Consider the following 25573-nt stretch of genomic DNA (forward strand, 5'->3'; position numbering starts at 1 on the left):
TTGGCGGAATAATCTACAACTGGAGTGCCCTCCTCGGATAAATCCTCAGATTTTGCAGATATGAAAACACTGCTTGTAGCAACGCAAACAGTCTGACTTCTATTGAGTCTAAAATCAATGCCATGTGAAGCAGAAAGAATTAAGCATAAACTGGAGAAACACGATGGGTGAATGCAAAAGGCAGAACAATGCCTTTCCACAGTAGATGAAACTGTCTTATCTCAAGGCAACAAATTACTTAACATAGAAAACGTTTTGAAACTCATCGATGGCAAGAACAAGGACCTTGAGGTGAAATCGCGCTGTAACAATCTTCGTTTCTTAGGTGTGCCAGAGTCTGCAAATATGAGTAGAATGGAGGACTACATTGACAGGCTGCTCACTACCCTGTTAGGTGCGGACTCCTCCAAAATCCTTATTGTTGAATGTGTGCATCGAGCTTTATCAGCCCATCCACCACCTCCCACTTCTGCTTGACCGATTATCGCCAGACTCCTAAATTACAGAGATCGAGATACCGCGCTACTCCTCCCAGAGGAAAAGGTAATCTACACTTCAATGGGAATAAGGCGACCTCGCATCCAGATTTCACCATGGCGTTCCAAAAAGCTAGGCGAAAATTTGTACAGATAAGGCAGAAGTTGAGATAGGCTGCAATCACTTACACAATGTTATATCCAGCTCACCTCCGTGCCACCTATCAGGAAAAGATACATTTTTCCCCAACCGTCAACTTGTTGCAGACTTTTTACACTGGCATTCTATTTGTACAACACCAACAAAGACTCCTGCTGCACTATTTAGGCCATTCTCCCAATTTCGGACCTGGGCTGACCTTAAACTGTTCACTATTACTGTCACACTAAAGTAACTGCATGTGTCTGAGGCCTATATTAAATCTTTCTTGATTATCAAATTATTTCCTTTGTGTAGGCTTTGTGGGGCTTGACCACAGTCACCCAACCTAACAATGGTATGTTCCAGATGAGACTACAATGAGGATCCCCAGACACCCTTGTTTTAAGCAAGGATGACCCCGTCTGGCTCTCTGGATTGCCTCTGCAGGCTACCCCTGATTTCGCTTATTTTCTTTATTTCTTCTCTTACCACTCCAAGCTCATTTAAAGTGCTCTTGGCGGGTTACTCTCTGCGGCTCTCTCTCTTTTCCTACTGCTTCTATTTTCACTCAATACTTTTTCTCTTTCTTCACTTTACACAGTGAATTAGTAACACTTCTACTGAAGCGCTGATATGATCTCAGCAGTTCTTTGCAAATTTGTCGGGGAAGGATGTATATCCTTGGCAGGTTTGGACCACTAGTGGGTGGGGGTGGAGAGGTGCGGGGGCAATGGAATTTTTTTCATATGGTTTATTGTCTTCACCGATGCATCATTTATTTATAAAGTTTTGTATAGCGTGGACAAGACCCAGATGGGTATTGGAGCGTTTCACAATTTGGAGTGTCGTAATTAATAAAGGAAGTCAAACCAACGTCATTTGAGAATGCATGCAAGAAACATTTAAATAATACAAAGCGTGCTGGGAGAAGAACACACCTAACTTATGAGAGTATAATCGAACAACTCTTGGCTTCATAAGTGATAGTCTAATATAGTAGTTAATCCAAGGACCGTGAGACAGACGAGCCATGGTCATTTAAGGCAAGAACTTGTTCATAAGGATTATTTTGACTTCCTTTTTGAAAGAAGCAGTGGATGATATTCTGCGGAGGGAGAGAGTTCCAGATCTTCGGGGCCGAGCCTGAGAAAGCTCTGCGCCTCATTCTCTTTTTGCAGAAATTCTGTGGTTTCAAGAGGAGATGGTTTGCACTTCTTGATGGTCTACCCCCTCCTGATCATTCTAGCTTTTGTGCCAAGTAATGGCGGTATTGAAATGGAGTGCTTTGTGAGTCATGCAGGCAATCTTTAGTTGTATTCTTGCTCAAATGGCAGCCAATTTAGGGATTTAAGGGGTGGGGAAATGTGATCATTTCGATTAGTACCCGTAATCAAGCTGGCTGCTGCATTTAGGAAAGCCCTTAGTGGGGCCAAGGTATATTTGGGGAGGCCACAGAGTGTAGCACTGCCATAGTCTAGCCTCGGCAAAACAAGCGCTTGAACCACCTGCATGAAGTCATCTTGGGGATGGAATGGTTTAGGATTCCTAAGTATCTTCATCTGGTGGTTAGTACCCTTGCAAGCCTTACTAATATAATTCTTCATGTTCAGCTGCATGTCCGGGGTGATTCAGAGACATATGGCTGAGTCAATAATGTGAGGAGATCAGTTGAAGGCTGTGAGGAGTTTCATCCAGCGGTCCATCTTGGGGGTGTGACTAGGCGGAGATATGAGAAGGAATTCCGTTTTGGAGGTGTTGAGCAGGAGTGGTTCACCGTTAGCAAGTTTTGAGTATTCGTCAGGGTAGAATTGAGTGCAGTGAAATATTCAGAAGAGGTGATTTTCAGGTAAAGTTGCGTGTCATCTGCATACATGTGAAAAAGAGTGTTCGTGGAATTTAGTGCATTTGCTAATATTCCATGAATATATTAAAAAGTATGGGAGATAAGGCAGATCCTTGTGGGACCCCCATGGAAACTGTTAAGGGCTGGGATAAGGAATGATTCACCCTGACTCTTTGGGATCTGTTGTGCAGGAAGGATGAGAACCATTGCAATACCAGACCGGACAGGCCCATCCTGTGCTCAAGAATGGATAGGAGGATGTCATGATTGACAGTGTCAAACGCAGAAGAAAGGCCTGAGAGGATTAGGAGGCAGGATTCGTTTTTGTCTAGCATTTTTAAAATGTCATCCATAATGTGAGTGGGCGCCGATTCCGTGCTGTGGCCACTCAGAAAACCAGATTGATGTTGATCAATGAGTTGGAAATTCTCTAAGTGAGCGCAGAGTTGTGATTGAACGCATTTTTATAGGAGCTTGGCCAGAGTGGGGATGTTGGGGATAGGGCGGAGGTGGTTGAGATCAGTTATGTTTTTTTAGAATGGGTGTAACCTGAGCTGCTTTTAGGCTTTCAGGTATCATGTCCACAGTGGGATGAAGGAATCCTTAATTTCTTTGAAAACCTTCGGTGGCAGCAGATCGCTCAAGTGATTAGAACGGTTGATACTATGAAGGGTTTTGTAGATGTCCCTTTCGCTGAGGGAAGTAAAAGTACCCCAAGAGGCATTGTTCTCGGTGCTAATATTGAGTGGTTCGAGCCTCTCAGAGTGAGCCAGAGGAGACGCAATCTCGTCGGCTGACAGAAGAGCCTTCTTAGTTTCAAGGCCAGTACTGATGAGATTAGTTTTCTCTTTTAAGAAAGGAGCCAGTTCGTCTCAAGAAGGTGAGGCGTTTCCTGGGACAGGGTGGTTGGGTGCTTTCACCGATTGTTGTTTAACAATTTCTAAAAATTTCTTAGGGGGGTTTGAGGTTTTGTTAAGTTGGGATCTGAAGTAGTCAGCCTTAAGACTCTTGATTTTTTTGTTATAGGAACTCCTTACTGATCTGAGGATTTTTATGTTTTAAATCTTTTTATTAGCATTTTCAAAAGTATCAAGCAACCACAGCAGCAAATTTAAATCTTAGGGGACTGCATCCTCTTAGCGGCAGAACAAACTTAGTGTTTTGCTGCAATTGATACAGAAACAAATCCAAAAGACAAAGGAAAACCCCTCCCCCCGAGAACCATCCCCAACACCCTCCTCCCATCCCCACTCACCCATATGCATTATTTGCACCACAGTGTATGGTTGAATGTGATCACTTCTCCGTGCGTCTCTCCGGCTTAGGAACCTTCAAGAGACACAGGAGTCTGAGATATTTTGGGCAGGTCAACTTGTAGAATTTCTGTGACAGTAACGACACATAGGATCCCATATCTCCTGCAATTCCGCCCCCTTCCCTGCTAGAGACATGGATATTTTCCATTCCTAAAATGTGCCATATCCTGTGTAGCCAGTTTGTGGGTGTGGGAGTGGTCGCTGTGCCCCAGATGGCAAGGATGGCATGTGCCGCCGCCCCCATTGCCATACCAATCTGTCGGCCACGGATGGAATTTAAGGGATATGTTAATGGATTTGGGCACGTGGGTCGGAAATCTTGGAAGCTGTGTGTCAAGGTTCTTGTCTATGTCATCTATGACCGGAGTCCAATATTGCTGAATACGTGGACACTCCCACAGAATATGTATCAGAGCCCCTTGTCCTCGCAGCCCTGCCAACAACTGTCGCTATGTGAGGGTTTAATTTTGTTTGTCCTGACCGGTGTGTAATACCAGTGTGAGGTGATCTTGGTTAGTGTCTCTGTAAGGGCCATACTGCGTGCCATGTGGCGTGCCCGGTAGGCTATGCTCTTCCACTCTTTTGCACTCACGGACCGCCCTAATTCCTCCTACCATCTTGCCTGCCCAGCGTGAAATATATGATCCTGAGTTTGAAGTAGGATTGCGTAGAACTCGGAGATCATGCCTTTGTCGGACGATTTAGCCAGGAGCACCTTTCGTACTGGGTCAGGCGGCGTTGAGCATTAGTGCAGTTTGCGGGATGCATGATCCAATTTCCCAGTTGTAGATAACGGAATTGTTCAGATTCCGGAACCTCAAAGTCTTCACACACCTGGGAAAAAGATACCACGCCCTCTGAGTCAAGAAGTGGCCTATGGAGCAACATTCCGACATTCTCCAGGTTGCAAAATCTGGGGCCTTCGCTCATGGCATAAAGTTCGGGTTCTCAAAAAGGGGAGACAATGGGGATGGATAGGTGGTCAGACCCATTTTAATGCTAGTGCTGCCCCACGCTGTCAGTGTTACCCGAGTTATTGGGGACACGTACAGGCTTCTCGTCTATAAGCTTTGGGAAGGAACGGGATCTTTCAGAGGGCGGTGCCCGCCACCGCCCTATCCTGGAAGAGCCAGTGCTTCTCCGAATCCGGGCGACTCCACTCAACTAAATATCTCAATTATGACTCCTTGAAATGGAGTTGTAAGTCCGGAATCCCCAGCCCTCTGGCCTCAGGGGGAAGATAACTCAAGGAGCGCTCCATGCGCTGCTTCTGACCCTGCCAGATGAACTGCGCCAGTTCTGACTGGAGTTTGGCAATCGTACCCCGTGGGGGAAAGAGGGGCAGGGTCCGGAAGAGATTTAATATTTTTGGAAGAGCAGTCATCTTGCAGGTCGCTATCCGTGCCAGCCAAGAAATTCTGAGGGGTTTCCACCTCCCACGGTCACACCGTATTTGCCGGAGAAGTGCCCGTAGTAGTTGTCTAGTGTTGCTTGGATCGTGTTAGCTAGGTTAATCCCGAAGTACGGAATAGTCTCTGAGGCCCACATCAATGGGTATTGGGACGCAAGAAGATCTACTGTGCCCTGAGGTACCGAAAGGTTTAGTGCTTGAGATTTAGTTATATTATTTTGGAACCCTGACACCACCCCAAAGGCTTCCAGTTCTCCCATAAAGGCCGGTAGAGAGATTGTTGGGTGAGCTAGCGATGCCAGGATGTCATTGGCATATAGACTAATGGAATGTTTATCTCTGCCAAATGGGACACCGGTAATGTCCGGATGGTCTCGGATCCTCTGGTCTATAGGCTCTACGTACAGGGCAAATAATAAGGGCTAGAGTGGGCAGCCCTGACGGGTACCTCTGTGTATAGAGAAGGAGATAAAGCTGTTAACCCATACTGTCGCAGTAGGGGCTAGATAACAGTTGACGATACGGGCCCTGCGCCTGTACCTGAACCCGAAATGCTCCACCACCTGGCTGAGGTATGGCCAATGGACCCGCTCAAAAGCCTTCTCTGGATCAACCGCCAAAAGCATATATTCCCCCTGGAACCTGTTCCCTTTATCAATGATATACATAGCTCTCTTGGTGTTATCGCTAGCCTGCCTCTGAGGGACAAAGCCTGCTTGGTCCGGGTCCACTAGAAAGGGGAGATATGTGTTGATTCTGTGGGCGAAGATACTTCTAAATAATTTAAGGTCAATGTTTAAAAGGGAAATAGGCCGGTAAGAGCTGCATCTTTGTTTGTCTTTCCAGGTTTAGGTAGAACTATTATAGAGGCTTTGAGCATTTCAGGCGGGATCGACCCAGGATCTAAAAAGGAATTGTGTAGCTTTGTGAAGATGGGGGCCAAGGTGAGGCAGAAAGACTTCTGGGCCTGGTGACTTAGCAAGCGTAAGGCGTGCTATCGTCAAAATGGCCTCCTCAATACCGATATCCTCATCCAGGATTTCCTCCTGATCCGAAGTAAGGGCCGCGGTCTTGGCCCCCCCTCCGATAGCAGGATCCGGCCTCTGCATCTAGCTGTTGATAATCATATAAGTGCTCGAAAAAGTCCTTGAAGGCGTTCTCTATGTCTGGGTCTTCGGTGACAAGGTCCCCTGCGGGTGAGAAGAACTCAGAAATGCCCTGCTCTTGCCGTTTAGCCCAGAGGGTGGTAGCTAGGCCCCGATTGCTCTGATAACCAATATCTTCGGGTCAAGTTTGTGCTATATAAACTTGGTTAAAAAAGAAAACAATAAAGAAAACCTGTGACTTGACAAATTAATATTCATTAGGCAGGTAAATTTGCGTCGCCCTGCAAAGGTATAATGAGCAACACTACTTACTACTGTTAGAAGGTTGTTCGGACACTCTGAGCCGCCCGGATTTTCACTTTTTGAGCACCTAATTGTTGAGCTTTTACTGTGGGGGAGCCTCATAAGTTGGGACTCACCCACACGGAACTCATGATGAAAGAGACTGCATGTGGATTTTACTGGTGTCCCCCTGGCTTGACTAGGTCGCTGCGCTGCAGCTGGAGTAAGGGGCACCGGGCTGGTTACATGTAGACACATGTGTACATGTGTGTGCACAAGTGTAACGGCATGCGTAGCCCAGGAGCAGCTACAAAGTGAATGGTGTGGCAGGACTTATGCAGAATTGGGTGGTGACATGGAATAGGCTCTATACACTGGGAAGAAACATGCCAGGGAAAGTCAGTGTGTTTTACTGTTTTTCAGTTCATTAGTCTCCTATGGGGATGTGGAGCCCATGGGCGAGTTTCACATTCCTAAGGCCTACGAATTCCAGACACTCACTAAAGTCGACTGTAACTTGTGTGAGAATAAGTATTCTGCAGAGTCCAAAGCCATATCTGTACTGCTTTTGGGTCCTCCAGAACAGTCATATTGCTCTGACTCCGCTCATAACCAGGCCCTGGCTGAGCTGACCGTGGCAGGCTAGATTAATGACCTTCCTTCCAAGGGCGAAGGCCTCCTCTCCAAGAAGAGAAGATGGGTGGAGCTACAGGCTAATCAATCAGCAGCTGTCACATGGTGCCAGGCACCAAGTTGCACAAGGGAGAAGGCAGCACAGGGGGAAGGGGCTTTCAGAGTCCATGTGGCTGGAGACCCTTGGACGACGCCATCTTGAACCACCCCAGAGGCCTGGGCAGGAAGGAGGGAGCAGGGGCAGGGAGGTGTCGCTGTTTGATAGGACAAACAGAGACTTACAGCCAGCCCCCTCCCTATTTTTAAAAAAAGTGTTTGCACAGGAAGAGAAGCTCTCTCTCTGGGGTGTGGTCAGCTGAGGACGACTGTTGCTGGAGCCTGGCATCATGGGCAGCTGGAAGGAAGAACCTCCAGACAGACTTGCGCCACAAGGGGAGGCCAGGACCAGTGAAGAGAAGCCTGGGCCTCCGCGCAAGGACAAGAGAGTCCCAGGAGAAGAGCCAGGTGAGAGACTGGCGCAGGGAGCCAGTTAAGATAGCTCCCTGCTGAATCCACCCTCTGTGAGACCCAGGGGCGAAGGAGAGTGCTCCCAGTGGCATGGGAGCGCCACCAGGAGCAAGAGGAGGCAAAAATGGTACAGATTGGTACCCTGGGGGCTGAGATATGCCCCCCAGAAGGTATACGATCTGCGACCTCCAAGAAGATCGACGACGAAGCACGTGGGGCTGCGCCGCCGGTCTTGAACGTGCCCCAGGGGTGGATCAGGTCCCAGGGGCTGCCTCCAATCTAAGCAAAGTGGGGGAGCGCTGTTGCACTTCCTGTGAAGTGTCCCCAAAGGGGTGCCAGGAGCCCACCCTGTCCCCCGGCGAAAGCAGAAGCCGGGGAGCGCCGTTGCACTCCCTGTAAAGGTTATGAAAAGAAGCCCGGGATCCCAACTCAGGGCCCTGCTAAAGGCGGGGAGGGCCATCGTGCTCCCCGTAAAGAGGCCCCCGCGGGGTGCCAGGAGCCCACCCTGGCCCGCGCCAAAAATGAAGCCAGGAGCGCTGTCGCGATCCCCATGAAGATTTCCAGGGGAAGGGGCCCGGGATCCCAACTCCACGCCTCCATGTGAAAGGAGAAGGCGCCCCCCCACGAAGAAGACTCTGGGGCCCGGGACCCCAACTCCGGGTCCGACGAAGAGGAAGGCAAGCCCGGGAGCGCTGTCGAGCTCCCCATGAAGATATGCCAAGGGGGCCCGGGACCCCATCGCCGGGCCCCGAAGTGCAGAGGGAGGACTGGGGAGTGCCGTCGCACTCCCCCGCGGCTGCAGGAAGGAGGGGGGGAGTGCCGCAGCACTCCCCCGAGGCCAGCTGGGCCGGCGCTGGCCACCCTGCAGACCAGAACTGCGGTGCCGGCTCCTGCTGCAGCACGTAAGGGATCTGGCCGGGCGGGGAGCCGATGGGGGCAGCCGAGGGTGAGCACCCCTGGCTGTCCTCCAACAAAGAAGCAGGACCGGGTGGGACCGGGCCCCTGACAAATGGCCAGAGCAGCCGGGGGTGGGCTCCCCGAGCTGTTACACTCACCTTGTGGTCCGGGTGGGACCGGATCCTCCAACAAGGAAACGAAGTGGCTTGAGGCCCACATCGCAGCTCTCCCAGATGCAGCGGGAGAGCCGCTGCTATAATATTCACGAGGCAGGAGAGCCTCGCCCCATAATGCCCTGCAGGCCCGGACCGGCGTGCAAGGGAAAACCCCTGTTTTTCTGCGTGTGGTGGCCCCAGGAGGACGGGGTCACCACAAGGTGTGTGTCAAGGTGCAGGGAGAGCTTCAGGAGCAACGCAGCCCCCCCCAGCACGAAGAGGACAGTCCCCCCATACGTCTCTGGAGACTCTGAAGAAATAACCCCTCATGGGCTCAGCCAGAATTGAATCACCTCCTGGGCTGGAACTGTTGCTCTACAGCTGGGGGTGTATTGAGAAGTGCACAAAGGGATGAAGAGCTGAGTTGGGGATTTCTGGACAAGGGCATCCTCTGGAGGCAAAGAGGTGCAATTGCATGAAGTGCATTGACCAATGATATTTCTATGGTGGAACTGTAAGTCACATGTGTAATGTGAGGTCATAAGCAGAGTGGGTTATGTTGCTGGACATTCCTGCTAGGGAGTCTGGCTGTACTTGCGTAAACCTGTGATTTAATCTGTGATGCCTTTTAGAGGTTGTAATTGCAATGCATTATAAATGTTATCAAGTCAAATAAGAACCTCATTTTAAAGGGATGCCTAAACATGTATTCTTGCTGCTGCGTTAGGTGAAGAAGGACCCCGACTGTTAACCCCTAAGATGTAGAGGTGTATACTTCATGATCAGTAAGAGATGCTCAGTCAGAGTTATGTGTCACAATAGCAGGTGTGCTATTTTAAATGCTGGTTGGGATAATGGGGTGGGTCGCCACTGGGATGGTGCCAGTGCATAGGGCCCTCACTCCAGGTTATGTTCAACTAACTGCATTAGGGGGCAAGATGACGTGCATACATGGGAGTGGTGGTACTAGACCACACACACCCCTGTGCGGGAGGGGTGGAGATGTGATTCAATGTCACAAAGTAATTCCAATATATTTGTAAATTGGTGCATAGTATTAAGTAGTGTATGTTTAATAAATGTACTCTTACTTTTATAAAGCAAAGTACAGACTGGACAATCAATTATTGAGTGTTATTTCTACGCACCGGTAATGGCGATTACTATCCCACACCACCTCCCTTGAGTACGCCTTAGACTGCTCTGCAACGCTACCCTCTGAGAGTCAGGCGCTACACTAGGGTGTTTGGTTCCCAGTGAAGGACAAATGTGAAGTTATTTGTGCAGGCCTCACAGATACTGCCCTGTTGTCCAACAACTACTATATATGTCACATCACAAATTGTATGCCCTTTCACCAATCAGTCTGTGTGGAAATTGCACACTCCCAGTTTGTGGATGGAAATAGCGCATTAAACCCATAACTTCCCACTAGGAGGTCTGTTCTACTGCCCTACCGATGAATACAGGCAGAGGTCTGCTTGCCACATACCTCAGAGATTTATTGGCAGACAGTTTTGCCAAAGAAGGTGAGGCTTGGGGTGATCAAGTTCCCTGCGGTGCTAAAGGTCTCCCAGTAGGCTTTCTGTTTTGGACTCATGAAGTTGAAGACATTCTTTTTCCCTAATCCCTTTTCCCTAATTCCTAGGCCTCCAGGCAACACATTGCGCAGTGATGGCAAGCAGTGAAGGTTATCTCCCACTTTGAAGCATGTGAATACAATGTGCAGCACTTCTTTAACTTACCATCGTGTGACATTCCAACTGACAGGCACTTTTGGAAACGACAGCATTGGCACTTGTTCCTATTCTTTTTAAGAATTTTACACATGCGCTCACATTTTTCGTACTCCAGCTTCAGTCGAATTGTTCTCCTGAAAAAACCCTGTAAAATTAAGGTCAGAGAGCGGAACATGTTAATAGTATATTAATGTCAAGCATTCCCACCCATTGTTCTAATTTAATCCAGTAAAACTTCAGTAATATGAGGCACCATCAAAGAATAGATTCCCCTACTTTGTAAATAGAGAAAGGTATTTCAAACAGAAAGATCCAAAACGTGCTAAAAGATATTGCATTATTTGAAAATGTAGTGGTTCAGATGACAAAACAAAAATAAATAAAATATTGCTTAAACAATCAATTTGCTCTCACTTAAGAAAAAAGGACAATATTTTGCTGAGTAAGTGGATCATTATTTATCAATTTGGGCACAGTCTCATTTCAGTTTAGAGGTGGAACCTATTAGTGGCTCAGTTATTAAGTCCAGTTTGAACCACTTGGTTGGATCAAGTAAGAATTGTAGATTTACTAGATCTGATTGCTACTCAGGCCTATACATTGCCACCTTTATGATCATTTCCTGGTCTACAGTGTACCCCATTTATACCCTGAAAGCTTACATAATGCGCCCTAGAATCGGAGCCAATATTTTAGATATTGTAGTAGGTACCACTGACCAGAACAATCTCCAATAGTCATAATTTATGGACGTCACAATCTGCTATTTTGTAAACATTCATAAAAACCAGTGTACAACCCAATACAATGCTAAAGGAGAGCTTGAGCGTGTCTGCTTTTGTCATAGAAGAGACTTGTTTATGTTCTGCACAGAGAACTTGGCAGAATATATAAATGTATAAGTTCACGCACCAAAGGGCTTATTTTCGAGTCTTGTGTTACCGGAGCGCCACTTTTTTAATTCTCCGGCGGCGCAATTATATTTAGGAGGTGACGCAAAGTAACTCTGTATGCAAGTTGCGGCCTTGCCTTACTCTGCGTCACGGAGGAGTTTCATGGGCGTTGCAATGGGTTTTCCCATGCAACACCCATAGATTTTGACGCTGCCCCAGATTTATTTAATCACGTAAACCTGGGGCAGCGCCAAAAACGTACGCTACCCCAGAGCAGGCACAACGAGGAGAAATATTTTAATTTCTCCTCGTTTATTTCTTCTTTCCATGTGTGCTGTATTCTGCAGCTCACATAGAAAGAGGAAAACGCATCTTGGGATTGTTTTTGTGCTGGAATATACCCTTTCCTACACAAAAACAATAATGCCTCTAACAGAGGCATCTTTGCACCATGGTGCTAGGGTGCCTACGTTGGTACTAGGCAGCTAATCGTGCACCGGCACAGGGGGAAAAGGACAGGGATGCAGTGTATTTCATAACTGCGGTGCATTCCTGCCCTTTCACATTGGTGTAGGGCAGGTCAGAAAGACTTGCAGTGCTGCCCTATGCCAATTCTACATAAATATGGCTTCAAGTGTTTCATCCTGCACTTGGGAGAGTTCCTCAGCTACTTGATGGCTTTACCGTAACCCCAGATGTTTGGTACCAAACATCTCATCTTAATAAACGCACTTTGATGCCGGTGTTGGATTTATTAATAAGTGCACCCAGAAGGCACCTCAGAGGTGCCCCTTGAAAACCTGCAGATTACAATTGTGTTTATTGACTGGTCTCAACCAGCCAGCCACCCTAGACAAGTTTCTGATTTCCTGTGGTGACAGCCAGCACACTCTGAGGATGGGAACAAAGCCTGCACTGGGTGAAGGTGTTTACCCCTCCTTCAAGAAGGAACTGCATTCCAGTGTGGGAAGCTTCAAAGGCCATGCCGCCTTTGTTATGCGGCCCAGGCCTCTCCAGATAGTGGGGATGCCCACCTGTCCCCCCCGTCTGGGCCCCATTTTCTGGCAGCACGACAGGCAGGAAAATTAGTAAGAATAGGGGGTATGCCCACACCAAGCCAGCACCACCCATACGGTGGACCAGTTGATGTGGACACCACCATCTCAGATGCCTCCATCTTGTTTTGGATGGAAGTAGCCTCTTAGGGTCAGGGTTATGCCCTCTTCCCACAGGAAGTGGTCATACAGAGGGTATACACACCTTAAAGGTAGTCAGTCCAATGGCTACTACTTATCACTCCCCTTAATGCCCCTAAATTGAGCATTTAGGTGGCTCCCTTGAACCCAAGATCTCAGATTCGACGGATCAAGAGAAGGAGGATGAAGCAGAGTCACTGCCTGACGACCAGACGAGCTGTGGACTTTTCGGCACAAAACCCTGCCTGCTTGCAAATCTCTCGACAATTGCAACAGAGTGACACATCCTTCAAGCTGGAGAACTGCCACAGCCTTTGGTAACCTGTCAGCACTTCGACATTCGCCTCCAGTCTCCCATGGAGTAGAAGAACTACTCCCTTAGAGCCCGCAGGCACCAACAAGTAGAGTCCGGCCCACCAACTTGCAGGTGTCCGGCCTGACCGATGCCGCAGATGACCAGGAGAAAGCACTTGTGCTCTGGAAGGTCAGATCTGTCACCCCACTGAGTGTGAAGACACCAGGATCAACCGGAGCCGTGCAGCACCAACCCACAGGGAACCGGACGCCCTGCACCAAACACAGACAGCGAGAGTCCCATCTGGATTCTCACTGCATGACGACCAAGCAGCCATCGACGGACGTCAGCATCACTAACACCCACTTCTGGAGTGGCCCAGGTGTCCTGATTTGACCCCTTCCAGCTGTTTATCCCGCACCGCGAAGAGCATCTTTACGCATCCAATCTTGCGACCTGACTAGTTTCTACCAGCCAGTCACCCTAGACAAGTTTCTGAATTCCTGAGGGGAGAGCCAGCGCTTTCAGTGGACAGGAACAAAGCTCTCACTGGACGGAGGTGTTTACAACTCCTCCAAGAAGGAACTGCATTCCAGGGCAGAAAGCTTCAAAGGTCATGCTGCCTTTATTATGTGATCAAGGCCTCTCCAGATACTGGAGATGCTCACCCCCCTGTCCAGACCCCACTGTTTGGTGGCAAGATTAGGAAGTGTGCCCACACTAAGCCAGCACCACCCCTAAAGTGGACTAGCTGATGTGTACAGCACCATTTTAGATTCCTCCATCTTCTTAAGGACGGAATTAGCCTCTTAGGGTCAGGGCAATGCCCATTTCCCACTGGAAGTGGTCACATAGAGGGTGTAGACACCCTAAAGGTATTCAGCCCATTGACTACTACCTGTCACTCCCCTTAACATTGCCTGATGAGAACAGCAGGAGAGCTATGGACTTTTTGGCCTGGAACTCTGCCTGCTCGCAACTCACTCGATAATCGTGACAGAGGGATTTGTCCTGCAAGCTGAAGAAGTACATCAGCCTTTGGTAGCCTGCCAGCACTCCTGCTCTGGAAGATCAGATCAGTCTCCCCATCACGTTTGAAGACACCAGGACCAACTGGAGGAGTGCAGCACTGCACCAAACACTGACAGCGAGAATCCCATCCCGGATTCTCACTGTACCACGACCGAGCAGCCGTCAAGGGACGTCAGCATCACTGGGCCCACTTCGTCAATTCGTTAATTTTCTAATTTGGTCTCGAATGTATTCTTTGAGTGTGTGTCTCATTTTTTGCCTCTGTGAGTACAACAAATGCTTAGCACTATTCTATGATTTTTTTAAGCCATCTGGTTATTAGGTTTTTGGGTTAGAGTACAGTTGCATACATAGTACAAATATAGCATAAGTGACAGTTTTCTGGTGATAATTCAGTCTGGATGCAGGTCACGTGTATATAGTAAGCATGCACATACAACCACACAACTGTCTATAAGGTGCTCTGCTGAGCCAGTATTGTTAAGAATATTGTCCAGTTTGCAACAAACCCCGCCGCTGCTGTGACCGGTTAGCAAGTAATTATACAAAAGATATGAACATGTGTAACAAAAACTTCTGAGCATATTACAGTTGTGAGACCCCTCATTTTATATGGTGTCATTGCTATGCTGTTCCACCCTTAAGTCTATGTAAGTTTACAACAACAGTGTAGGCGCCATGCGTAGTATTACACATGATGGACATTTCTTTAAGACTTTTCCCAGCTTTCATAATGCTGAGTGAGGTGGAATGCGATTCATGTGTACCTGAGGGAGGTTTTTACCAACAACACCTTTCTTTGGGGCGGTGGTTGCAAGCGCATTCATATTCATAGAACGGCTGCATCGGGGTCATCTCCACCAGTGCCCCCTGCATCATTTTTCCTGGCCCCCAGCCTCTACGCATGAACTCCAGATAACAGGCAGGGTGAGTAGCGACAGTTGCGTGTTTCATACTGCGCCCCAGGTGTCACTTGGCGGATGGGGACATTGTCGACATCACTAAGTTAGCTTGAGCCCTGCGGCCATGATGCTGTTTTTGCGCACGTTACTACACAGCTTTATTTATTGTCAGACTGTTTGTCTTTCACATGAAAACCGTTTGCTGTGTTTGTTCCCTACTTGTTCCTGAAGTTTAGTCTGAACATTGTGAGCAAGGTCGATAAACAATGCCCCATGTTATTCTGTTCTGGTCAGGACAAAACACACTAACTGAGCTGTTGCTGGAAGCTCGTACTTTGAAATTACAGGGATACATGTTTAGGTAATTTATACTTGGAGAGGGTCTTTTCCAGGTAGAAGAGCAACACCCAGCTTCGATGTAAAAATCCCATCTATGCTCCAAGGTATGGGGTCTGCTAACAAAACCCAGATGGTTCAGACTCCACTGCCCTTCTCTGCTCATTGGATCTCCTTCCAGGAGTTTTGTTAATAACTGGAAGGAAACATATCTTTTAAAACCTCCCAATGCTCCAGGATTTTAATGTGTCACTCCGATTCAGAAGGGAGCCTTCAGCCTCTGTTGGGACAAAAAATTAACACTGCATGTCTTGGAAATCATGCACCCCTACCTTGTTTGTGTCATTTTGTAATTTTTGCCTCAGCACATACGAAAACCTGCTTTTGCACTGATGGTTTCCTGATGTCTGGATAATATTCGAGTGCAGGTGGATGCAGGTCATACCACTCTCTTGATCTTACTTGACTTCACCACAGCCTTTGATACCCTGTCTCCCCAGAGACTGGTGGAGCGCCTCAGGGAGATAGGGGTCGGGGGCTCGGCTTTGGATCTTCTGACTTCCTTCCTGGAAGAGCGGTCCCAAATAGTCAAATTGGGAAGCTTCTACTCGGAGTCTATCCCCATTGTCTGTGGCGAGCCTCAGGGCTCCTCCCTGAGTCCCACTTTATTTAATATCTATGTGGCCCGCTGGCAGAGGTGGTTAAGTCATTTGGGTTGGAAGTTCTGCCTTATGCGGATGACACCCAAATTATGGTGTCAATCATGCAGAACTTTAAGAACTGCATGTTAGCAGTATCTTCGTGGATGGTCCAAAACTATCTCAAATTTAACGATGAGAAAATGGAAGTGCTGATCTTTGGAGACAGGACTAACATCTGGTCCAGGGAGTGGTGGCCCAACACCCTTGGCGCCTGTCCAACTCCGGTCTCCCATGGGAAGAATCTGGGAGTGGTGGTGGATGGCTCCCTATCTATGAATCTGCAGGTTTATAGGACAGTTGCCACTTGCTTCGGGCTTATCTGGATCATAAGGAAAAGCCCTCAGTTCCTTTCATTTGAAGCATGCAAAAAAGCGGTGGTTGCTTTAATATTGTCCTGATTGGACTAATGCAACGCCCTCTATTTAGGCATCAACAAAGGCCAGTTGCGTCGACTGGAGCTGGTGCAAAACGCCGCTGCCAGGCTGGTAATGGACACTCCCAAACACCACTCGGTCTCGTCCTCCCTTAGGTCGTTGCACTGGCTCCCGGTGGACCGTAGAATTGTGTTTAAAACTCTTTGCCTCACTCATAACACATACTATGGCCTAGGCCCTTTGGGCATAAAGACCATTTTTCAACAGTATGTGCCTTCCAGAATCCTGAGGTCAGCAAAAAAGAATATCCTTGTCGTTCCTAGGGATAAAAAGATGAGATGGGGGGGAGGGCCTTTTCATTTGCAGCTGCGAATGTTTGGAACTCTCTCCCGGACTTTCTCTCGGGGCAACGAGTACACTCAATCTTTCGTAAAGCCCTGAAGACAAGGTTGTTCCCTGAAAGTCGGGTTTGAGTAGGAATCGGTTCTGCCGGTATGTTGATCGGTGCTAGCACCTTGATGCCCTTGGGCTAAGTCCGCGCTCTAAAAGTCTTGCTTTCATTCACTCATTCTGTGAAACAGAATGCGACTCAGAGCTGTACTCTGTGGTACAGAGGGACAAACCATGTGTACCCTCCTTCTCTGAGTGTGACTATATTAAGCTTCCTGGGCTCTAGCGATGGTGGCATCAAAAGATTACAGTGGCAGGGCAGGCCTTTCATCCCGTTGCCTACTAAGGAGGGGTGCCTACTGACCTCTCCTGTGTTTTTTTTAATTGGGGTCTTCCAGCTACCTGCAACCACATCCCTCACTTCATCTGTGTGCCATATGGATGAAATGTTTGTGTTTAACTTATCTATGTGCAGTAGGAACAGCACAGTGTGTGTGTTACATGGGGCTGTGGTCACCCAGGCAACCATGTTGATTTCCTGCACTCGAGTAGCACCCAAGACGGAAAATAGAGAGAGGCCCAGACAGACATGTGAACTACAGGCCTTCTGCAAAGCATTTCTGAGGTTCTTTATGGTAGACTATGGCGGACAGGAGGGACTTTGTTGTGCAGGGAAAACCTCTCCACTTTCCTGTTCCATTGTTCCCCAAAAGTGTTAACCAAAATAGGTTAATTTATAGCTAAATGGGGGACGTCTCATCCTCTTTCCTACCTTTGTTTTGGGTCTCCCATAACAGGAGACCCGCAACACCACTCTACCTTGCTTCTGACACTGTGAGACACAAACTATGGCCGGACCAATCTGGTAGGAATACACACAAATCAAGGACTGCTTGAAACTGGTCCAAGGGTTGAACTGTCTGCAAATTTGGTATAAGTATGAAGCAGAAATTAACAGCAAGGCAGCTAAGATCACTCTACCAGGATCCGGGGTCCAAGACCAATGGAGACGGATGAACATTTTTGTGCTCCAGAGTTGCTGCCGCCAACTGCCAACTTGTTTTCACCAGTTTCAGGAACAGGATCCTGGAAGTTCTGCAACCTGCCAAGAGAAGCTGGCTTGTGCGTGCCTTGGGGAAAATAGCTGACTGACTGATAAGAGGGCGCTGTAGATGCACTTGCACAAAGATGTCCTTAGAAAAGAAGCACTGAGAGGAGCTTACTGTTCTACTGCAAACCAAGGATGTATCTCCACTACCAGGCCATGTGTTAAGGCCTTGAGACCCTTGTGCCCCAGTGGCGTGCTCAACAGTAAAGCACCTAGTAAAGGTTGATGCTACAGGAGCCAACAAATACATCTTATGAACTCCTCATGAACGGATAAAGAGCATGAAGAAGCAAGACTGCATTTCGGCAGTTGTATCAAGTAACACCAACGCACATAGAGAAGGCAGGCGCTACATCAAGATCGCACAGGGCACTCTGCAGTTTCATCGAAGTCCGTTGAATCACCACGGAAATCTGAGGTGGGGGCGTCACTTTGTTTACATTTGTGTTTGTAAGAACAACATGCAAATAGCCATATTCCCTTCCCCTCTCCTTTGCACATACCGCCCTACCTCCTTAGCTGCACAGCACATTTGCACACAAGACTGGGACATCAGTAGCATTGGTTGGGCGGGGGAATTCATCAATGCATCTGTTCCTGGGAGGGAATGCAGTAGCACCCTCACTAGGAGCTGTGATGTTGCTGCCCTTGACTGGCAGAAGCGGCCCATCTTATTACAGGCAGAGTAACCAAGGTACAGTCCAACAGGGTGGCATTGTGAGGAGGACTTAATTTTGGGACCATTTTATGCACTACCAAGAAACTAGCTCTAACTAAATTTGGGGAAGGGGAAGATCGGAACCCAGTGGGGCTATGAGTGCCCCATAACAGCTCTTTATACCGGAGCCAGTGCAATGTGTGCTAAATTGGCTGACTTTATTTTTATATAGTATTTTACAATCGCTCAGTGACTGATACCCTGATTACTGAGCATCACTGCTACAATTAGAATTCAGTAACCCCGGACTGTCCTGGGACTCCAAAAATGTTTGCACATCACTGCTAAGCCTCACCTATAAGGCCAGTGTCAACACTCAAATATCTTCCAGAGAGGAACACTGTTGCTGCTAGCTATGGACAGAATATTGCTGCAGTGGCAAAAAAGGTAATAGGCTCTTCAAATAGTTTAAACTTGACCTGTCAATGGCCATCTACCGCCCGCAGTAAACATTCCTACAGCATCTGTTGTGGCAACCGCCACTGGGGTGCTGACACTCTTGCACAAAAATGTTTAATAGTGCCTTACTATAGTGTCCTTGCAAGGGCTCTAGTGATGATCACCCAGCTCAACAGGAAGGACTTGGCACAAAGTTGTATACACCGACTAAAATGAACAGATTACCAGTAGGACTTTCCCAGCGATGTATCTTGGTTGGAGTACAAGTACACAACAACTTGATGCAGACGATAATGTGACCGAAAACAATTAGATGCTCTATCTCATCATCCTATCATGCAGTATACATCTTACAGTGCCCCTGTGGACTAATGTACGTCGGGAGTACTAAACTCCCAGAACAAAATAGAATCCTTCAACAAATATGAACAATAAGAAACTGGGACAGAGCATACCTGATAACTCAGTACTTCAAAGAAGTACATGGAAGTATAGTGGCAGAATTAACCTACTATGTAATGGATGCAATTGCAGCAAATATTAGAGGAGGTGACAGAGAGAAACTATTGAGGCAACTTGAATCCAGATACATTAGGGAAATGAATGCAAAGATCCCAGGTGGACTTAATAGGGAGGAAGATTTACATACACATTTGTAATGATGTACACTACAATGCACGGTTTAGTGACTGGAATTTTAGGGCCAGATGTAGGTAGCCAAATACCGGTCGGTAACGGCCGAATTCGGCCGTTACCGACCGGTATTTGGCATTTGAGATGTAGGGGCAAGGAAACAGGGCAAATCGGTAATTTTACCGATTCTGTAAATATACCGGTCGGTAAATTTACCGACCGGTATTTTTACAGATTCGGTAAAATTGAGATGTAGGTGGGACTCTTCTGAGTCCCACAAGCCCTACAAATTCGGTATTTTACCATCAAATTCAATTTGATGGTAAAATACCGATTCAGGTGTGCATGCACATGTGTGCATGCACACCTGTGCCATATGACAGGCAGACCTGCCCTTAGGGCAGGTATGCCTGCCACATGGCCCCCGAACCTTTTTTGGGGGTGCTAGAGGGTGTCAAAGTGACACCCCCTGCACCCTTGTCAAAATCGGTATTTACCGATTCGGTAAATACCGACCGGTAATGCCCCATTCATTCCTATGGGCTTCAAAGCCCATAGGAATGAATGGAGCATTACCATACAGATATTTACCGATTCGGTAAATGGAACATCTGGATGTTCCTACATACCCCCCCTTCTTATTTACCGATTCTTAATTACCGAATCGGTAAAATTCGGTAATTAAGAATCGGTAAATAAGTTTTACCTACATCTGGCCCTTAATGTACAAATTGTGGACTGTGACTCCTCCCCATTATTTGTTTTGATTTTATTCATTTCACAATTTGTAAATGTATATACTTTCACGTAGTTTTAGGCACACCACATACAAGTCAGACTAATGGACAACAACATAATGAACAGCCCATTGCAGATGGCACCAGTTGGTGCCTGCCCACTTGGGCAAGAATGTACAGCATGCAGGGATGAGATATCTGCTTAGTTGTTGAATTTTTTAAATGGGCAAGTCCACAGGGATGTAGTTTATAAGCCTGAACTACATAGTCTATTAATAATTGCAGTGGATTGTTAGATACGCAGCACTGACCATATGTCAAACTGTGTTAATCTAGCATTATTATACGAATTAGCATCAATATTATGAAGTGTGTGTTATTAATATATAAACGATTAATGTTACCAAGCCTCTATAAAATTATTAGCTTATACTAAATGGGATGGCCATGGCGGCATACTTTGTTACTGCGAAATAGAGTGCATAATTTTATACATGGTCAGTTTGAAACGTATTATGTCATGCAAACACTCTGCTAATGCTCATTATTTTAATATGTGTATAATATCAAATTTTTATATTTATGTGCCAATGCCAGAAACTATAGTCTGTCTTCACCTGATGTGACACTTCACAGAGCAACCAATGAAAGTACGGTAAAATGGAGCACCTTTGTCTGTCATCAATGCTGCAGGGCAGCCGAAAAGCGTAAGGGTAGCACGCCAATAAAGGCTTTATAAAGGCTTTATAATCAGCTTTCCTGTAAGCGTTGTCTCCCATGTGTTTACAAGGGGTGCAAGAGACATAAATATCAGCTGCTAGTGAGGCACTGAAGTGTTCTGGCAACTGGTAACACGTTACAACATTGGAGCCCAGTGTTCGCGATTTAGATACACATAAGTGTTACAATTTGTCATGCTGTGTCATGCATTTTGCAATATGGGTGTCCTTCAAATTCATAGTGCAAGTCCTTACAAATGGAGGCTGAAGTTGTGTGGCTTGTGTATTGGGGCTGCTTTACACTCTTAGGATCTTTGACATTGAATTGTATGAGCATTTATATAGTGCATCTCATCATATATGCGGTGCTGAAGTGGATCGCGGATAGACAGTACGTTACTCTGCGTGATATTTACATTAGAGACATTCATCAAGCACACAATTGTGACACAGTTCGCGTGGCAAATTGTTGTGCAGTTTGTTATACAAGGCTTTGAACCTGTCCTATTACAGGTCCTTAAAAGGTACTGGAACCGATCCTGTAGTGATCCTATGAGCAACCATGTAAAGGTATGGGTGTCACATGGCAACTGTGATACCAGTGAAATAGTGTATGCAATGAACTCCGAGATGACCAGATGCCAGCCCCTGGCGGTAGTGCTAGGCAGACAGATAAATGCCGATTGTGACCAGCTAGGAGAGGCAGGTGAATTACCAGTCTGTAAACCGATTTAACACAAGTGCTTTTATTCGAGCACAAGTCGGAGGTACACGCAGGTACACGGCGTCCACCCACTCTTTTCACACAGTAGATGCCATCCCACTGCCAAGAAGGTGGGCCCCACAGAAATATGCTGCACTTGTCCCGGTGTAATTTTCAGACACCGGGACATCTTCAGCTGCACCTGCAAGTTGCCTGCTTTTGATTACCAGCAACGTGCAGACAGAGACTGGGCTTTTTTCAACTTCAGCTTGGCCGAAATGAAGGGGTCATCAGACCTCCTTTTGTTTGCATATCCTGACTGGGGGCGCCTGGAACATCACACTTAATAAATGCCACGGCGGGGAAACAAAGGCACATAGCTTGTTATCTCTTCAAAAGTACTTGAGAGGCAGCGGTTGCCTTTGTACAGTCTCTGTATAAAAGAGATGCATGCACTGTAAGACTGTCAGGTGTGTTGGTCTGTTCTAGTATTTACACAAATAGCAACTACAATAGCACTATTTTATGTCTTTTATAGCGCTACGCAACCCAATGCAGGGCGTCAGAGCTCTTTATGTAACATACACATTATACATTGACAATGAATCATGTACATGTGTAAATCAGTTTACAAGATGAGTTACATGAGACAGAGTTACAAGGTGTAGGAGTCACATGTCCTTCATATCTCACTGTGCTATAATACATGGATTACAATTTATGAACTGCAGGAAACAAAAGGATCTCTGTGTTAAAAGCAGTAATCCAACTTACTATCTACATAAAATAAAAATCTGTCATCTGCAGGTTACATGATGTGCTTTGTAGGAGACACATTAGCCTTATACTACTTTGATTCAAATCTGGGACTTCACAAAACATGGGTCTCTCCAACAAATGCGTTAAACTCCAGAGTTATCACATCATCATTACTATTTCATGAGATTTACTGGCCACCTTTATAGCAAATGCCTTAACCCAATCAAATATTTTAAAATGTAGACTTTGCAACCGATTAAGCATAACAGATCTACTGCTTCTCCTTGTTGCCAATTTCTTTGGGGGCAGGGCTTAAAAAACATAAATGTATTGGATGAGGCCTCAGATTTTGCGTTTGGATTGTGCCACTTTATCGGCACAACCCCAATGCCAAATCTCATTTTATAAATCTCATAATGCACTTAAATATACTCATACTCATGAAATGCCTGTTAATCATATGTGTGAGGTCTTAATATCTGATGTCACTTCCTGTGATGTCACATGCAATGTCACACATCATGACATCATGCGATGTGTTGGCACGCATCATGATTTCACTTGCATACTGCCTAACCTGGTTAGTCCCCCCACTTCTTTTTTTAGGACTTATGCCCTGCTTTTATGGTTAAAAGACTGCACTTCATCAAGTTCTCTCTTGGGGAGAGAGGGGTGGGGGGATGTATCTTCTGCGTTCTTGCTGGGTGGAATGGTTTGCCACTGCAGAACCAGCGGTTCTCATGTTGCCTGCGCCATTATAATAGCATTAGGTGAAGATAAATTTGTTGGATCTTGGGCTAAACACGGTGTGAGTATGCTGACTTACACTTTACTGAACCAAAGAATGCATGATGGAATGTTTTTACAGTAAGCTGCTGCCATTTGGTGGAAACAAAGTGGCGAGAATATACCGTATGCGAGGAAAGGTGAAGAGTTGATGACTGCAAAAAGTAAGAAGCACGGTTTTAAAAATAGCCAATAGTAAACGCAACAAGTAAATTATATTAAAGAAGAAGGCAAAATTAAAAAGAATAGGACAGAGAAACAGTATGACACAACAGCACAATAACTTTCACATCTGTAAGCACTGTATATTCTTTAACTTTTGGATTTCAATATTTCGACCTTTGTGTACCTCCTTCACACAGTTTGCATTGAATCGCAGTTACAGTTGGTACACCTGACCACTGCTCACTGTATATGTCAAAGAAGGAGGGAGAATTCTATTTTAAGGGGAGGGCTTTTGTGTAGGTCCTGCGTACATGCCCGGTCATTAATCAACAATAGAAGGGTACGTAGTTCCTAAGTGACAAGATCGTCACAGAACTCCTGCTAGTCAGGAGTTGTCTAGCAGAGAGTGTCAGAAAGGTGGTGACTGTACAGGGGCTAAATAACAAGTCGAAGGAGGAGGGGAATTCCTCCTTGTGGAACTAGGGCTCTCACACACCCAGCAAGCTAGGTGTCATGCTTCATTATTGGAGCCTGCTCCTCGTTGGGCCGGCGCTGCAATGCCCAACGGGCACCCTTAAAGGGGCTCTTTGTCGGAGATCTTTTGTTCCGCCGTAAGGGTGCAGTGGGGGTGAGGGGCCTAGCCTAGTGTAGATGTCGGTGTTGTGAGTTAAAATTAGGTTAAGGATTCCTTAGTGATACTTTATTCAATTAGGTACCTTACCTAGGTTAAAATGTAACATGGAGGGAAATGTGTTCACTGATTAATGTACAGGAACCTCTACTCTACTCCCTAGTGGTCAACATGTTTCTCGCCATTTAGTAGTCTAGGAGAGATCTGGGGCGATTCTTCAGGACCGGGTGAAAGGGTGAAATGGTGTGTGCTATCTACAATATTGTGGTGGAAAGTGTTAAAGTAATACTTGCCACTTGTTAAGTCCAACTAGGGAAATCCTTCTAGGGACAAATAGCCACCTGTAAAAATAAAAAGGTATGGCAGAGCTGGCATATAGCACAATGTCGCGGTGAATACGGTACATAGAAGTAGCTCAGTGAGTATCCCCGAGATATGCTAACGCAAGATGCCAGTTAAAAAACACAAACAGAAGTTAAACTCCTAAAAACCAACTCAACTCGTGATATCTCAAACATGTGTGCTTGGTGTCAGCACCATTGCAATGGCTACATTGTTATGACTCGCCTAATGTGGTGTTAGGACCGGCCTCATCTGGAAGCGGCGGTGTAGAGACACGCAACAGTAGTGTCCCTAGGATAGGTAGTAGACAGACACAGTAGTTGGTAATCTGTGAAGTTAACCATGTCTACTCTGGGGTGGTCCGGCTGTTCCAGCGCACCACCCCTCGACGCCACCAGGGGTTGAGCAATGGCCCATGGAGCATCCGAAAAACTTAACATGCCTAGAGAGTATAGTACATGGTGGTGGCACACAGGTAAGTTTTCCCTATTGTCACCCTGAGGGGGTGCCTAACTCAGCACCCTCTTACAGTTAATGGAAGTTATGCGCCTGAGCCGGAGGTGAAGAGTGGCCTCTCCTGGGGCGCCCCGGCAAGTGGCAGATGACTCTGCAGTCACACAAGGCACCTCCAGGATAACGAGCTCACACTCATGTCCCGTACTCGTGCCCAACCTCCCATAACCAGCCCCAGATACAGCGTATGCAGGGGGCGGGTGGGGGGCGCGGTAAGTGCTGCGCCGTTGGGCCAACCAAGCCCGAAGAGGGTGCTGAGTCAGGTAAGCCCATAAAGAAGTTGGCCACAGGGTCTTTCTCAATGTGGTCATCCATGGACCACTCCGCAAGCAACCAAAGAGTCCCGGGTCGCTTAGTTGAGCCATCCTGTTCCCCCGCTCCGTGAGGGGTATTGCCCTGGTTCAGACCCAGCTGGTGCCCCGGTATCCGGAAATATATGTAACCGTGCTTACCTTAGTCATAGCAGAAAAAATGCATGAAACGTGCCCGGAATAACAATAGGGCAGGTCTACTAGAACCTAAAATAAAGACTCCAGATAACAGCATCACGTGTGTTACCACATTCTCACCCAGATCCACCCTTATAAAGAAAACCATTAATAAACATTGGGGAACACATGGGGCAGGAGATTTGTCAATTGCAAAACCACGTTTTGCGTTCAAGAGGTCCAGCAATTTGAAAGATCTACTGATACACACCAGACCACGTACTAAGATCATTAGTACACGGATGA

The 25573-nt window shown here is 46.9% G+C and overlaps 1 protein-coding gene across 7 annotated transcripts in view; it reads right to left on the bottom strand.

Moving 5' to 3' along the window:
• Positions 1 to 25573, bottom strand: part of PPARA (peroxisome proliferator activated receptor alpha) — a 303089-nt gene that overhangs the window by 44686 nt on the left and 232830 nt on the right. For all 7 annotated transcript variants that reach the window (XM_078673812.1, XM_078673819.1, XM_078673818.1 and 4 more), the window contains exon 5: positions 10514 to 10652. In XM_078673812.1, the coding sequence (XP_078529938.1) occupies positions 10514 to 10652 (139 nt within the window). The remainder of the gene's footprint in view (positions 1 to 10513; positions 10653 to 25573) is intronic.

The sequence above is a fragment of the Lissotriton helveticus genome, chromosome 1_1 (assembly GCF_964261635.1).
Source record: "Lissotriton helveticus chromosome 1_1, aLisHel1.1, whole genome shotgun sequence".
NCBI classification, from domain to species: Eukaryota; Metazoa; Chordata; class Amphibia; order Caudata; family Salamandridae; genus Lissotriton; species Lissotriton helveticus.